The sequence below is a fragment of the Arvicanthis niloticus genome, chromosome 29, assembly GCF_011762505.2.
Source record: "Arvicanthis niloticus isolate mArvNil1 chromosome 29, mArvNil1.pat.X, whole genome shotgun sequence".
Lineage (NCBI taxonomy): Eukaryota > Metazoa > Chordata > Mammalia > Rodentia > Muridae > Arvicanthis > Arvicanthis niloticus.
Genome location: NC_133437.1, coordinates 22,204,953 through 22,218,694, shown reverse-complemented (window position 1 = coordinate 22,218,694; position 13,742 = coordinate 22,204,953). Strand labels below are relative to the sequence as shown.

General features: G+C 43.7%; 1 protein-coding gene across 4 annotated transcripts in view; it reads left to right on the top strand.

Moving 5' to 3' along the window:
• Arhgef28 (Rho guanine nucleotide exchange factor 28) overlaps window positions 1-13,742 on the top strand; it is a 282,901-nt gene that overhangs the window by 209,520 nt on the left and 59,639 nt on the right. For all 4 annotated transcript variants that reach the window (XM_076927245.1, XM_076927246.1, XM_076927247.1 and 1 more), the window contains 7 exons: window positions 2,943-2,998; window positions 3,958-4,006; window positions 5,777-5,921; window positions 6,003-6,130; window positions 7,813-7,953; window positions 8,757-9,004; window positions 13,449-13,571. In XM_076927245.1, the coding sequence (XP_076783360.1) occupies window positions 2,943-2,998; window positions 3,958-4,006; window positions 5,777-5,921; window positions 6,003-6,130; window positions 7,813-7,953; window positions 8,757-9,004; window positions 13,449-13,571 (890 nt within the window). The remainder of the gene's footprint in view (window positions 1-2,942; window positions 2,999-3,957; window positions 4,007-5,776; window positions 5,922-6,002; window positions 6,131-7,812; window positions 7,954-8,756; window positions 9,005-13,448; window positions 13,572-13,742) is intronic.

The following is a 13,742-nucleotide window of genomic DNA, read 5'->3' as shown; positions in this document are numbered from 1 at the left end:
TTGTGAGCCTCCTTCTCCCCTCTGCTAATATATCAGTTGCTGTATCATTGCATTCTTCTTTATAGTGTAGGCTGAGCCTTTTGGGAATTGACTTGGCTGTTTCAATGCTTTGATTTAGGTCACTGTATATACTTACCATGGCTTTAAAACAGTTCTCCCTTTCTCCTTTCCGGTCCCCCTTCCTTGCTTCTTTCTGCTCTTCCTTTCTTCCTTCCTTTCTTTGTTTTGTTGTGCTAAGGTTTCTTATAGCCCAGGCTATCCTTAAACTTACTATGTAGCCAAGGTTGACTTGGAACTCCTGATCCCCCTGCCTTCATCTCCCAAGTGCTGAGATCGCAAATATACATCACCGAGCCCTTTTTGTTTTGTTTTTGCCTGGGTCACTTTTAGGCTAGAGAGAGACTGGGTGACTAAGAGAGAATGTCGCTCTTGCGGAGGACTTGAGTTTGGCTGCGGAACCGACACTGGACCACCTGTAACTCCAGCTCCAGGGGATCCGATGCCCCTATGAACTCCTTCTCTCAATTGATCATCCCCATGTACAGACACATAGACGTAACTAAAAAGAAAAAGAGATCCTAAGAACAAAGCCAAAGACCTTCCGTCAACCCATTCTTCCGTCTTTACGCCCTATTCTTTCTCAAGCTAGGATGTGATGGGGCAATTTTTGGAAACCTTTATGCACTTTGCTTGGTTCACACTCAAAATGTAATTTATTTGGTTAAATGAAACCATACTCCAAAGTCTTTCCCTTCAAGCTTCTGCCTGCAAGGTCCAATACACTTGGGCACTCACTGTTATTGCGGGAGTATCTGGGACCTGTGTGACTTGCCTTCTTTGTTAGTAACCCCCTTCTCTCAGCCTATATGCCAGAATACTTTTAAACCTTCCATCACACGGATATTGTCAGCATGTGTCTATAACGTGTATCATTTCATTATTCTTGTTAGGGTAAGAAATAGTGGAACTTTTCTGTTTGTCCCTGAGCTTGCCTGTTCAGCTTATGAGATTCTTTTCCACCATATCCTGGGCTGTTACTATTCTGATTTGGTTTTTCTGGCTTTTTCCTTAGACAATGGTCATCTCCGATATCTGTCTTTGTATGCCATTCCCATTTTATGATCATAACCTTCTTCCCCACATCCTGGGATCTCTGGAGGTGGATTTCACAGCCGTGCTTTGATAGCTTGGTCTTGATCTGCCTCTGTTCCATTGGGAATGTGTCCTTGCCTTTCACCTGCCTTGCAGTCTGTCTGTTTCAGTAAGCTCCACTCTCCTCTCATCCGGCTGGCCCACCCATAGTCTTTTCTTTTTCCATGGCCCCGATTTGATTTCATGGAACCGTCTTCTGTCTTATCAGAGGCACATTTTAGACATCCTCCTTTTCCATCCCTGTCTCTGGGCCTGAGGCCCAGTGGATGGCTCTTCCTGTGAGCCTCTGCCTTTCTCCTCCCTCCCCCTCCCCCTCCCCCTCCCCCTCTCCCCTCCCCCATCCCCTTCCCCTCCCCGTCCCTTTCTTCTCCCCTCCCCCATCCCCCCATCCCCTTCCCCTCCCCGTCCCTTTCTTCTCCCCTCCCCCCTCCCCCCTCCCCTTCCCCTCCCCTTCCCTTTCTTCTCCCCTCCCCCCTCCCCGTCCCCGTCCCCCTCCCCCTCCCCTCCCCTCCCCTCCCCTCCCCTCCCCTCCCCTCCCCTCTCCTCTCCTCTCCTCTCCTCTCCTCTCCTCTCCTCTTCTCTCCTCTCTTTTTCTTTCCTACCCTTGGTTGGGAATAAGAGGAAAGACACTGGGTTTCAATGTTTGTGTGGGGAGCCAGTACATAGAACTACTTTGCTCTGCTCATCAGTATTAGGTCCTTGGCCGAAATGCCTTTTAAGACCACAGAGGGACAGTTTGGGGCTCAGCTCTCAGCTTCCTGCCTGGCTCACAACAGACTGCTAGCTCTTCTGCAGTGTGGCTTTGGGGACTGAAATAGGGTTTTTATGGACCAATTTCCAAAGGCATTTCAGGTACAGAACATGGCCTCCTCCTGTGAGATGCAGGGTATGGGTGTGTGATGAGAGGGTGGCAAGAAATGGGAAGTAGGCCATAAAAGAAACACGACGGCCTCCAGACTACAAGCCCCATGGATTCCTGTGTACATGGAGACAGCCTGGTCTCTGTCCCTATGGGCAAAAAGCTTGTCTTACCTTCCTCCAGAGACATGAGGCCACATGAGCAAGTGGCAAACTGTTCTCATATAATTTGCCTGCTTCCAGTCTCTTTCCTTTTTAGATATTTATTTTTATTTTAAATTGTATGTATGTATATGTGACTATAGGAGAGAGGTGTGTGTACAAGTGAGTGCAGGTGCCAGCAGATGCTAGAAAAGTAAGTGTGTTGGATCCTCTGGGGTTAAACTTACAGGGGGTTGTGACCCACTGGATGTAGGTTCTGGGAACTGAATTTCAGTCCTTCGCAAGGGCAGTATGTCCTGCTAACTTTAGGCCATCTCTCTAGGCCCTCGTTTCTTGTTAATAGGAATTCCTGCTGAAGCCGACAGTGTTTTGTTTTTTTCCTATGAGCGTTATTGTGAGCTTATGTCTCCCCATCCTCATAGACAGTTTGCCCAGTGCTAGGCTTGAAGGTTGCTATCAGGAAAGCCTTAGAAATCCCTGAGGACACAGTGTACAGAATAGGAAGAGAGCTCTCAGGTAGACCCAGAGGCATCTAGTATACACAAAGGCAGGCTTTACAATTTATAAGATAATTCCAGACAATGAGAAACATCTCCATGGAGCTCCGAGTTCCCACGTATGCTGATGTTTACCTAGAGGTATGTCTCATTCAAGTGTTTGGCTTCTCAATATGTGTTCTACTCTGTGTCATTTTTATAATGGCCCATAAAAGCATGATGTGATCTCACTTCGTTTAAGTCAGATGGAAACTTTTGTGTCTTCTATTTCAGACTGTAAGGCAAACACACACAAGGGCTGCAAAGACGCTGTGCCTCCGTGTACCAAGGTAACCTCCCAGTCACTGCACTGCTCTGTGCCTTGCTTGCTTGCTTGCTTGCTTGCTTGCATCATCTGCTGCTGGATACTGAACTCTTATTGCTTTTGGATTTACTTCAAATGGGATTATTGCAGTGGTAACGCATGCTCAGAGTGTATGACTATTTATCCAACTGTTCACTTTTAACAGTAGAGTGAAGATCCGCTTGTGTTATGTGAGATGTGCAGGCTAGTCTTTCTATGTCAAATAGCAATAATCAGAATTGCCTAGAAGACAGTAACAACCTCAGCTTCTAGGGCCCCTTGTGGGTTTTCAGATTCTGGAGGTCTGAGTGGCTCCTCCGGATGGGTATTTCTAGCACTTTCCCTGGGAGCACCGCTGTGGCTGAGAGCCTACCTGTGGCAAGGAGCTAGGATGCACATTGAGGATGGGGTCACGAAAGTGATGACAGTTGTGATTCCAGTTCTTTCATTGTCACTCCACAGTCATGTGTGGGATGTGTGTGAGTTGAACAGGATGCTTCTGTAGTGTGGAAGGGGAAAGGGGTCCTTGTCAGGGAGCCCTGTGTTAACTGACACAGTTGAGGGTCATTGCAAAAGATGAAGACACAGAGACACAAAGAGAAACAAGGGAGTGACGGTAGATCTCTTTCGCCAGGGATTGTGCGCATGCGCTGTGTATGCTGGGTGGTCTCTGCACGCATGCGCTGTGTATGCTGGTTGTCCTGAGCCTTTTGAGCGCTGAGTGTTCACTAGGCTCACCCTCGTTCCTTCTTACACATTTCGTTGTCACCACACTCTACGTTTTGTTCAGTCTACTGTCTTTTGCTTTGAATTCTTCTTTGAAATAAATAAGATGAATGAATATGAAACAGATAAGAGTCCTATTCTGTGTAACCACATGTCCATTCTTGTAGCCCAGTGGTGCTTTGATCCTAATTTACGAGTTTCTAATATTTCCTTTACTAGAAATTCCAAGAGAAATACAACAAGAACAAACCACAGACCATCCTCGGAAGTAAGTGATGTGGGAAACGACAAGAACTTAAAAAAGTATTATGTGCACCACACGTTTTCCATCATAAAACGGCCTCCTCCTGCTGTTTCCTCATTGGTCCAGTTATTTCTTCTTCATAACATATGCACGACATACGTTTTAGCTACGGAAACAAGTGACTCTATAAGCGTCTAGGTCAGCCCTAGAGTTTCTGCATTGTATATAGGCATGGTCTGTGTAACATATAGGGAGTGTATGGAAACAGTGTAACCCAGTGGCCTCAATTCTAATTTTTTTTTTATTGGAGTATAGCCTATTGATTTAATAATTTTGGGGGGAAACAGAGGCACTGTATTAAATGAATGTGATTTTTATGCTTTCCTAATAATAGCACATACCTGTAGAAATACGTGCTAAAACCTCCTTAAGAGTTACAATATTTAGTGGAAAAGAGGCCTTTGGCTTTGGAATCTGTCCGTTCTCGCTGGTCCCCGTGGCCAGTGTTACAGAGACCCCATGTTTGGATTAGTTGTGTGTGAGGCTGTAGTTTCGTTAGCACCTTCAGTGTGATACTGAAGTTATAAAGCGTGCTGACATTTTATTTGTATGTCTCTAAATTTGATGACTCTGTTGTCGTTTTAATTATATGCTGTTGAGGCTTAAATAGTTTCTTTTGAAAACAATCAGTAACCTTTGACACTTCCTTGTGTTACCCACAGGAGCCAGCTATGCTAATATATCCTCAGTTTGAAAAACATTTGCTTTATTGTGAAAGACTTGGTAATTTCTTCTATCTGCTGGTCGCTTTGCCTGCTCAGTGGCAGGAATTTTAAGTGCCTGGTCACTTTTCAGCTCAGCACTGTAGCAAAGTGTACCTGGCATTTTGAAAACCACTTTGGTGGTGACAATTAAGTGTGCCAAGTCACAGTGACATGCTTTTGGGTGTGGTGTTATGCAAATTGGTTTGAGCTCTCTTGCCACTCAACCCCTTGTTTTGGCCTCAAAATCCTTTGGAATCAATTCTGAGATGCTTTTCATCGTCATGAGGTTAACCAGGTGACTTAAGAGAAGCTTAGAATTTAGACATTTCAGTGTAATCTATTCCTCTGCTTAATGTGAAATTCATGAGACTAAAGCAGAGATGCATACCTTTGTCTTCAGACTGTGTACTCAAGAGCTACACTGTGTACTGAGTAGTTACACTGTATACTCGATAGCCAGAATCCAAAGAGGCTGAAGCGTCCTCTGAGTTGTTTATACCTCAAACCAAATGTAAATGTGTCTTTGCCCACTTGTTAGTATATGAGTGAGAAGGCCCGGCTGGGCTTTGGGTTTTGTTTGCTCTGTAAGGAGTAGGCTCTCCATCATCATTCCTTTTCCCTGAGCTGCTCTCTGGGTGTACGTGTTTGTTTACACACACCATATGCATTTTGCCAACAGGGCTAATAACACCTTGCATCTCCTTTAAGCTGGCTTGGAGGAGTACACGCAGTGGTTTATGGGAAAGCTGGCCTGTACTTCCCCATTCCATTCGCCTGTTTGCTTGGGTCACCCCAGACATCCACAGTCCCCAAGGGAAGGTGTGGAAGTAACCCTGAAGCATGGGTGTTGGAAGGGTGAGAAAAGGAAGGGACATCTGAAAGCTGCCAGGAAGTGATAGAGAGACTGGTTTCTAGGCTGGACCACAACCCTGTAGAAGTGGCTGCTTGAGGGTTTACCTGTCTGGACATCTCTGACTTTCTTTGCTTGTAAATGCTGCCCTAGCACATGAGGTGTCTACTGTGATTCCAGGCTCTTCAGTTAGAGACGTCCCACCACCTGGGCTCTCCCTGCACCCTTCCTCCTCCATGCCCATCGGACTGCCAGCTGGAAGGAAGGAAGCTGCTGGGCAGGTGCATCCACTGTCCAGAAGTGTCCCAGGCGCCACTTTGGAAAGGTGAGACTCAGCGTGCTGCTTTGCTTCCATGGCCCTGAATGGTGGCTGGAGATAACTAGTGTCACCCTTTCTGTCTCCCAGCTTCAGGAGGGCAGCGACATCCTTGGAGTCTGAGGGTGACAGTAATAGCTGGAGAAGCAGGTCTCATTCCGATGAGCTATTCCAGTCCATGGGCTCTTCTCCTTCCACAGAGTCATTCATGATGGAAGGTGAGATGTCTGCCTGTTCCGCTGTCTCTGAGCACTTAACTGAGAACTGAGGTATTCTGTGCAAGAAATAAGATGTATTATGTTGTTCTTTTTTTATGTTTATGTATGTGTATGGTATACACATGTGTATATGCATGTTAACATGTGTGAGGGTACACATGTGTGAATAAGAGAACACATGTGTGGAGGCCTGACACTGATGTTGGGTGTCTTTTTTAATCACTCTTGGTGCTATCTACTGAGGCATGATCTCCTAAGCCCAGAGTTCACCAATTCTGTTTAAGTCCAGCTAGCCAGCTTACCCTCAGGCATCACCTGTCTCTGCCTCCCAAATCCTGGGATTACAGGAGGCAGCCATGCCTGGCTAGCTTTTGCGAGGTTTCTGGAGGATCTAAACTCTGATCCTCATACTTATATACCAAATACTTTACCTGTGAGCCAACCTTTGAGCTTTCTGTCGTTCCTTTTGAAGTCGTATGCTATCTATTTGATGTAGAGTCTTCTTTTCTTAAGGATCTCAAAAATGCCTTAATGTAGGAAAGCGACTTGTTAGGGTTGCTGAGGGACAGGGAAGAGAGAGGAGAGAGGACTGAGAATGTTCTTTATACGTGTGTGAAATGTCAAAGAACAAACTCAATAAAAGTTTTTAGAAATCACAACTTAGTCTTGAGGGACACGATCATGAGTGAGATTATCAACAACACGTTCCTAAGAGATGGATATAATTAAAAGAATGAACCACACTGTGCTGTTATCATTGGAAACATTCCATAGCTATTGAGAGATGGGAGCAGAGTCCCTCAAATACATATTTAATTAAGACTACTGCCTGTATCACTGAGAGATGTGCTCTGTGCCTCACCTGTTGCCTGCTACTTCTGGAAAAGAAAGCATTTTGGAGTGTATTCTATAGGACGAAATTCAACCTGGGGAGTTGTTTTTTTGTTTCCAGGTTACCTCAATAAATGAAGGTAACAAACAGAAGGTGAGAGAGTGCTGCATGGAGAGATGTGGATTCTGGTTCTTTAAAGCCGGTTGTCATCCTCATCCTTACAACCACCAGTTGGGATCTCTAAGGAGGATTGTTTAGGGCAAACAGGCTTTAGTGTTCCCAAGAGGGTCATTCATGTGCGTGTGTGTGTGTGTGTGTGTGTGTGTGTGTGTGTGTGTGTAGTTCTTTTCCTGAAAGGTGTGTTGTGTACATGTGTTTAGCTCTTTCACAAAAGTTTGTATTCACAGGACTCAAGCCCAGCACTGTGCTTCCTGTTTTGCCAAGTCCTGGGTAATACCAAGCAGACAAGTTCAGATTCAGAATTGAGTAAGCTGTATAAAATAACCCAGGCAAAAGAAATCTGCGAGGTCAAGACTCTAAGCAGGGTATGGGGCTGTGAAGCTCTCCAAGTAGAACCCCAATAGAGTGAGCCCAAACAAACCAAAGCATCTCCAGTAATTTCACAGCCTCCCTGTGCAGTTACTGTTGGAGACCGCTCTGCTCTTCTTTGCTCTTGTGGCAGTTGTCTTAGCGTGGACCACTTCATCTCTGGTTTTCAGATGCTTTGGGTCCACTGCATTGTTCTCGCTGGGGCCTTTCTGTGCCTTTAGCAGGTTTGAACCTGAGAACCCGGTACTTGAAGATCTCGTCATGATGTGTGCTTTACGCACTTCCGTTTTTTCTTTTTTAGATGTTGTGGATTCTTCTCTGTGGAGTGACCTGAGCAGCGATGCGCAGGACTTTGAAGCAGAGTCTTGGAGTCTCGTGGTGGACCCTTCCTTTTGCAGTAGGCAGGAGAAGGATGTCATCAAAAGACAAGATGTCATTTTTGGTGAGTATTTCAAATATGCCCCTGAGGCTGAAGCAGCGGCCTGTGGAGGAAACATGGACCGTGACATTGTCTGGACCTGGGTTCAGGCAGGGTTTTATCCAGCTATCTGATCTCAGACAAACTAGGTAACTCATTCAGACCTTGGGTTCCCTGTAGCAGGAATTAGTTACCCACTCTGTGCTCCTGGCAAGTTGTGGTTCCACCCATCTGCCAGTGCCCTGAATTAGTTAACCCGCTCTCAGCTTCCGGTGGGTACACGTGAGTCTTGGTGCCTATCCAGGAGCTCTCTGGATTCGTGAATGAAACACAACACACACACATACACACACACACACACACACACACACACACACACCAGCTAGTTTAAATGTTAATCATCACTGACTTTTATTTGGGAAAAATGGTCCTATTTGTCTGGAACATTCCCTCATTATTGCTTGTGTAGTGTAGAATTGAGTTGCTTTTTGTCTGTTTGCTGGTTTATGACAGATGAATTCTTTTTATTAAGTTATATCTACAACTGATATTATGTAAGTTTCTGTAGCTCATACAAAAACTGATTTTGTATATGTAGGGAGTGAGTTTCACAGTGGGTTATGAAATGATACAAAAGTGACCCGATACTTGTTACTCTTTACCTCTTTACCGTCTCCATCTGTCTGGTCTGTGGAAGGTGACTTGTTAAGGAGTAGGTAAATACAAGCTGTAATTCTGAAGTCTCGATTGTTCACAGTCATGTAGTAAAGGCTGCACACCCAACAGGCATGTTACAGCTGCATCATGCATGTGCTCACATGTTTCAGAGCTGATGCAGACGGAGGTACACCACATCCAGACACTGCTCATCATGTCTGAGGTCTTCAGGAAGGGCATGAAGGAGGAACTGCAGCTGGACCACAGCACGGTGGACAAGATCTTTCCCTGCTTAGATGAACTGCTGGAAACTCACAGGCATTTCTTCCTCAGCATGAAGGAACGCAGGCAGGAGTCCTGCGCCGATAACAACAGGAACTTTGTGATCAACCAAATCGGAGACATTCTGGTACAACAGGTAAGAGGGGAGTTGAGCTGGTCTCAGAACCCTAAATGTTTGCAGAGCTCTCTTTTTCGATGTATTCCTTTTGTAAGAATGAGTGTTTTGTCTGCAGGCATGTTTGTGCGCTTTGTGCATGACTGCCACTCACGGAAGATGGAGCACTGTATCAGATCCCCTGGCACTGGAGTTACAGATGGTTGTGAGCTACCACTTGGATGCTGGGAAAGAAACCCAGGTCCCCTGCAAGAGTAACAAGTGTTCTTAATCTCTCAGTCATCTCTCCAGCTCTGGCTTGCAGATTCTTTATTGATTAAAATCCCTTGGAGAAATGGAATTGATTTTATTAGAGTTGCTAGGTAGGGGCCAGGGGCTTTCTTTTATTGGGTGTTGGTTGATCCAGGCCATATAACAGATGTCAGAGAGGTTCTGACAGCCAATGACTACCTCCTGTGTATGGCTCAGGACCCGGCTTGGATTAACCTATTGTCTCCACTGGATACTGCAGTCAAAACTAAATTCCATGGTAAGCTTTGGACTCTGGACTTTTTGATGTGAGAGAGGGCTTTTTGCAACATAGGTTCTCTGTAGTCTCAGAGTTTTCTAAACCTTAAATGCTTTAACCTTTCTTATAGCTCACCACACAACAGATGTAATGGGAAAGAAAGGTTAGTAGGGGGGAGTAGACCTGTTTAGAAATAGCTCTTCATTGTCAGGATATCAGCAGTTCCCCCCACTAGCAAACTACCAAACACAAATCAGTAGCTGGAGTCTAGTCCACTTGGCAGATACCACACACACAAATTAGCAATACCAGCTCAATCCAGAATAAACCAGGAGGCTCTGCTGGTTTGACCAAGTCTGCGGAAGTGCAAGAACCCTCCGGATTATCACAGGAAGTTCTTTGGCGAGTTACTTTCAAAAAGTCATGACAAATTGAGATCAGCAATTCGGTGCAAAGCAAACCAATATGTGAGTGTTGTCAGCAAAGACTAGTGACTCAAAGCAAGGCAAACTGATGTGCTAGCCTCCTCCCACTGTCTGCGGGGTCATGTTTATCTTGCTAAACCTCATGCATCCTTTCACGAGTCTGCTTCAGTGAAATATCTTTTTACCTGTGTCTGCTTCAGCAAAAAATTCTTTCATGTGTCTGCTTTAACAAAATATCCTTTCACCCTCGTGCCCCACCAAACATCATTATGATCTGAGTCTTGAAAGAAACCAGAAATGTGATATTATAATGGATGGTTTCAAATCAAATACTGGCTCACTCTAGGAAGAAGGGTATAAACCCTTTATAATTAACCTAGAAGACAAGATAAGTAAACCTCCCTTCATGTGTTTGGGATTTTTGGAGCATCACTGAAAATAGGTTGTGCCATTGGCTAATCCAATAACAGCAGCCACCTGCATTTGGCAATAGCATTAGCTCAGATCTCTCTGAAGGGCTTCTTGCTAAAATCAAGCTCACTCAGAGTGAGGTAACACTTTGATATGGAATGAACTGTGTTCCCTGTGTGTCTCATTGAACTTTCATAGCATGGTGAGGTGGATGCTATTTTCCCACTGACTAGTTGTAAACACCAGGGGTAATGCCGGTCTCTAGGCATCACCTTCTCACAGGTGACGTACCTGGGAACAAGGTCAAAATCTCCTCTTATCAAAATGAGCCAAGTATTTTAGCAAACTGCAAGACAGCCTTTACTGTCATGAGATTGTGAATCCCAGAACAAAAGTTAGTAGAAACTTTTCTTTTAACCAAAGAGGGAATCTGCTTTGCAGCTTATAGTCTGAGACCTGTTCTGTCTCTGTCACCCACCTGAAACAGGGTGACATGAGGGACTTTGCAACACAGTCTAAATAAAATTGTCAGTGTGCAGACAGCATTCAAAATTGACATGGAAGGTTTTAATTCTGTCATCTTAATTTCTCTTTCCTTAATATAAACATTCACAATTTGACCCTTTTTGAATTCTAATCATTGAAACCAGTTTTTGTTCTTAGATTGTCTTTTTTTCATATTTAATGGAAATGTGTGTCTTTATCAGTTCTGTATTTAATTTGTGTGGCTAAAGCAGGGACAACAGTCGGGTCATTGGCAGCACTGGGCATGGGCCCAGCAGCCTAATGGTTAAAGCATAGATTTCCCTTTTGGGAAAAGGGTGAGCCCACCTTCCTGTTTCTTGTTGGCAAGCACAGCGTGGCGTGTGGCCAGAGTTGTGAGTATTCCATTGTGCTCAGGTAGTGGTTGACAGACTATGCTTCAAGGCAACAAGGGAGCAGATGAGGTGTTTCAGGGTGTAGGAGGGCAGACTCGGGGATACATCCTAGGGTCTAACTGGGTACGGGTTTCAGAAGACTGGGGTGAGGTGTGCTGGCACTCAGTCAGCAGGGACTCTTGAGTGGGTGAGAATTTGTGGATATGGTCCAAGGGGATCATTCTTTCATTTTAACTTCAGGAACATAAGGCTTACCCAAAAATTGTTTAAAAAAAAAAAAAAAAAACGAGGCTCAGTGTTCCGCCTCTCCATGGTTTCCATAGGAACGAGCTAAGATCTGAGATTTGCTAAGTAAGATTTTAATCGTTTGCATTATCTTTCCTCCAGCTGTAACAAAGCCTTGACACCACAATCAGCATGCCAATGTCCATACCATCAGGACAATGATCTTGCCACAAGGTTTCCTACTTTCTTCTTGCCCCTGCTCCCATCTCCTCTCTAAGTCCTGGAAGCTCTTTGTTTCTGTCATTTTCAAAAACATTGTATAAACGGAAATACATAGTATGTAGTCCTTAGGGAACTGGCACAATTCTTTTAACTGTATCAGTGGTTATATGTGTCCATAGTTAATACTTTTTTTCCTAGTAAATAGTATTCCATGCTGTAGATTGGCCCTGCTTTTTTTTACATTGCTCACTTATAGGAAGACATCTCGTTACTTCTAGTTTATACCCATTACAGATGTTTAGGTACAAACCCAAGTTTTGACTTTGTTGGAATAAAATCAAAAATGTAATTTTTGGATTTTCTAGTTAGTTTTTTTTTTTTTAAATGAGTTTTGTAAGCTTGAGGTTCACTTGTATTTCTCTTCTTTTCTGTTTTTGTACAATTATAGGAAGGCAATTCTCGCCCATGCCCCCAATGAGCTGGGTTTTGTGCCTTTGCCAGAAATCACTTGTGTATGAGGTTTCTACTCTGTTCTACTGAGTCCTGTGTCTTTCAATTCTGGCTTGGAAATAGGAGCTGGGTAATAGTCTGGAAAATTAAACACTGGAGTCTTCTTATTATACTGTGAATTTTTTTTAGATTTTTTTTTTTTGCATTTCCTGTAAATTGAATAATCTCAGGCATATTTATAAAGAGCACTGCAATTCTGATAAGATTTGGGTTAAACCTGTCTTATCTACCTGGGACGTATTGACACCTTTATTATATTATTTTGATTCTTCCATTTATTGAACTTGATAAAGCTCTTTACTCATTTAAATTTTAAAAAATGTTTAAAACTTATACGCACACGCATGTTTTGCCTGCATTATATCTGTGAACTACTTTTATTCCTGGTACCAGCAAAGGTCAGAAGAGGACGTCAGATCCCTTGGAACTATAGTGACAGAAAGTTGTGAGTTTCCATGTGTGTGCCTGGAAACAAATCCGGGTCTTCTACAAGAGCAGCAGGTGCTCTAAACTGCTAAGCCATCTCTCCAGCCCCTAGTCATTTAGAGTTTTGAACTCTCAGTATTGTGGAGTGTGTAGTTTTTATACAAGTGTTTGGTTAGACTTTATTTTAGCACCTGTGGTTTAAGGCTCATCTCTTCAGACATATGATCATCAACACAGATAAAACTGAGCAAAAGGGAAAAGACCAAAGATGGTGGAATGCATTCTAAATACTTTTCTAGGGAGGCTGTCTGTTGCAGTGACCTACCTTCCTTGTGGACAGATTGTGTAGAATGATCATGGTCTTACAAAAACTTCTAGCTAAATTATGTAGCCAGCCCTCCCAGCACTGTCCTATGTCTCTGAATTTTGTGAGGATTCCCCCAGATCAGGCTGATGGAAACACCTTTCCTTCTCCCCATAGTTAAGAAATTAGCGAGTTGTTTCTTCTCCGTTCTCTTCTCATCATGGCTAATGATCACCTGTGATGTCAGACATTTGGTGTAAAAAGTACTATGACTACAAGTTTTAATAATGAAGCTGTATAAATGGAGCAAAAAATTAAAGCATTGGGTGTTTTCATTTGGCTCTTTGATCGTTAGTTCAGCACAGTGTGATCCTGTTATGTCAGCCCTTGCTGCTTAATCATTTGCTTTTATTTTAATTTAAGAAGTGCCTGGGGGAAGGAGAGAGATTGTATTTGGGAAATCCATGGTGCTTTGAAATACACAAAAAAACTACATCTTCTTTTTCTCTACGAACGTAATGACTGCATTTATAAACCATTATGGGAATGTTCTCAGTTTTCAGAAGAAAATGCAAGCAAAATGAAGAGGATCTATGGAGAATTCTGCAGCCATCACAAAGAAGCCATGAGCCTCTTTAAAGAGCTCCAGCAGAACAAAAAGTTTCAGAATTTTATTAAGGTAAGCGTTATACAAACTCATTGTGGAGTGGAAGGCCAGTGTAGGGCGATAGTTCATGTTTACACCTTAGTGATCTAAACAAGTTTTATGTCTTGGTTCTGTCTCTCAGGGGAAGGAAGGGAAATGGTGGGTTTATGGCTCAGAAGGGAAGTCTAGATGGTAGTGAAATAT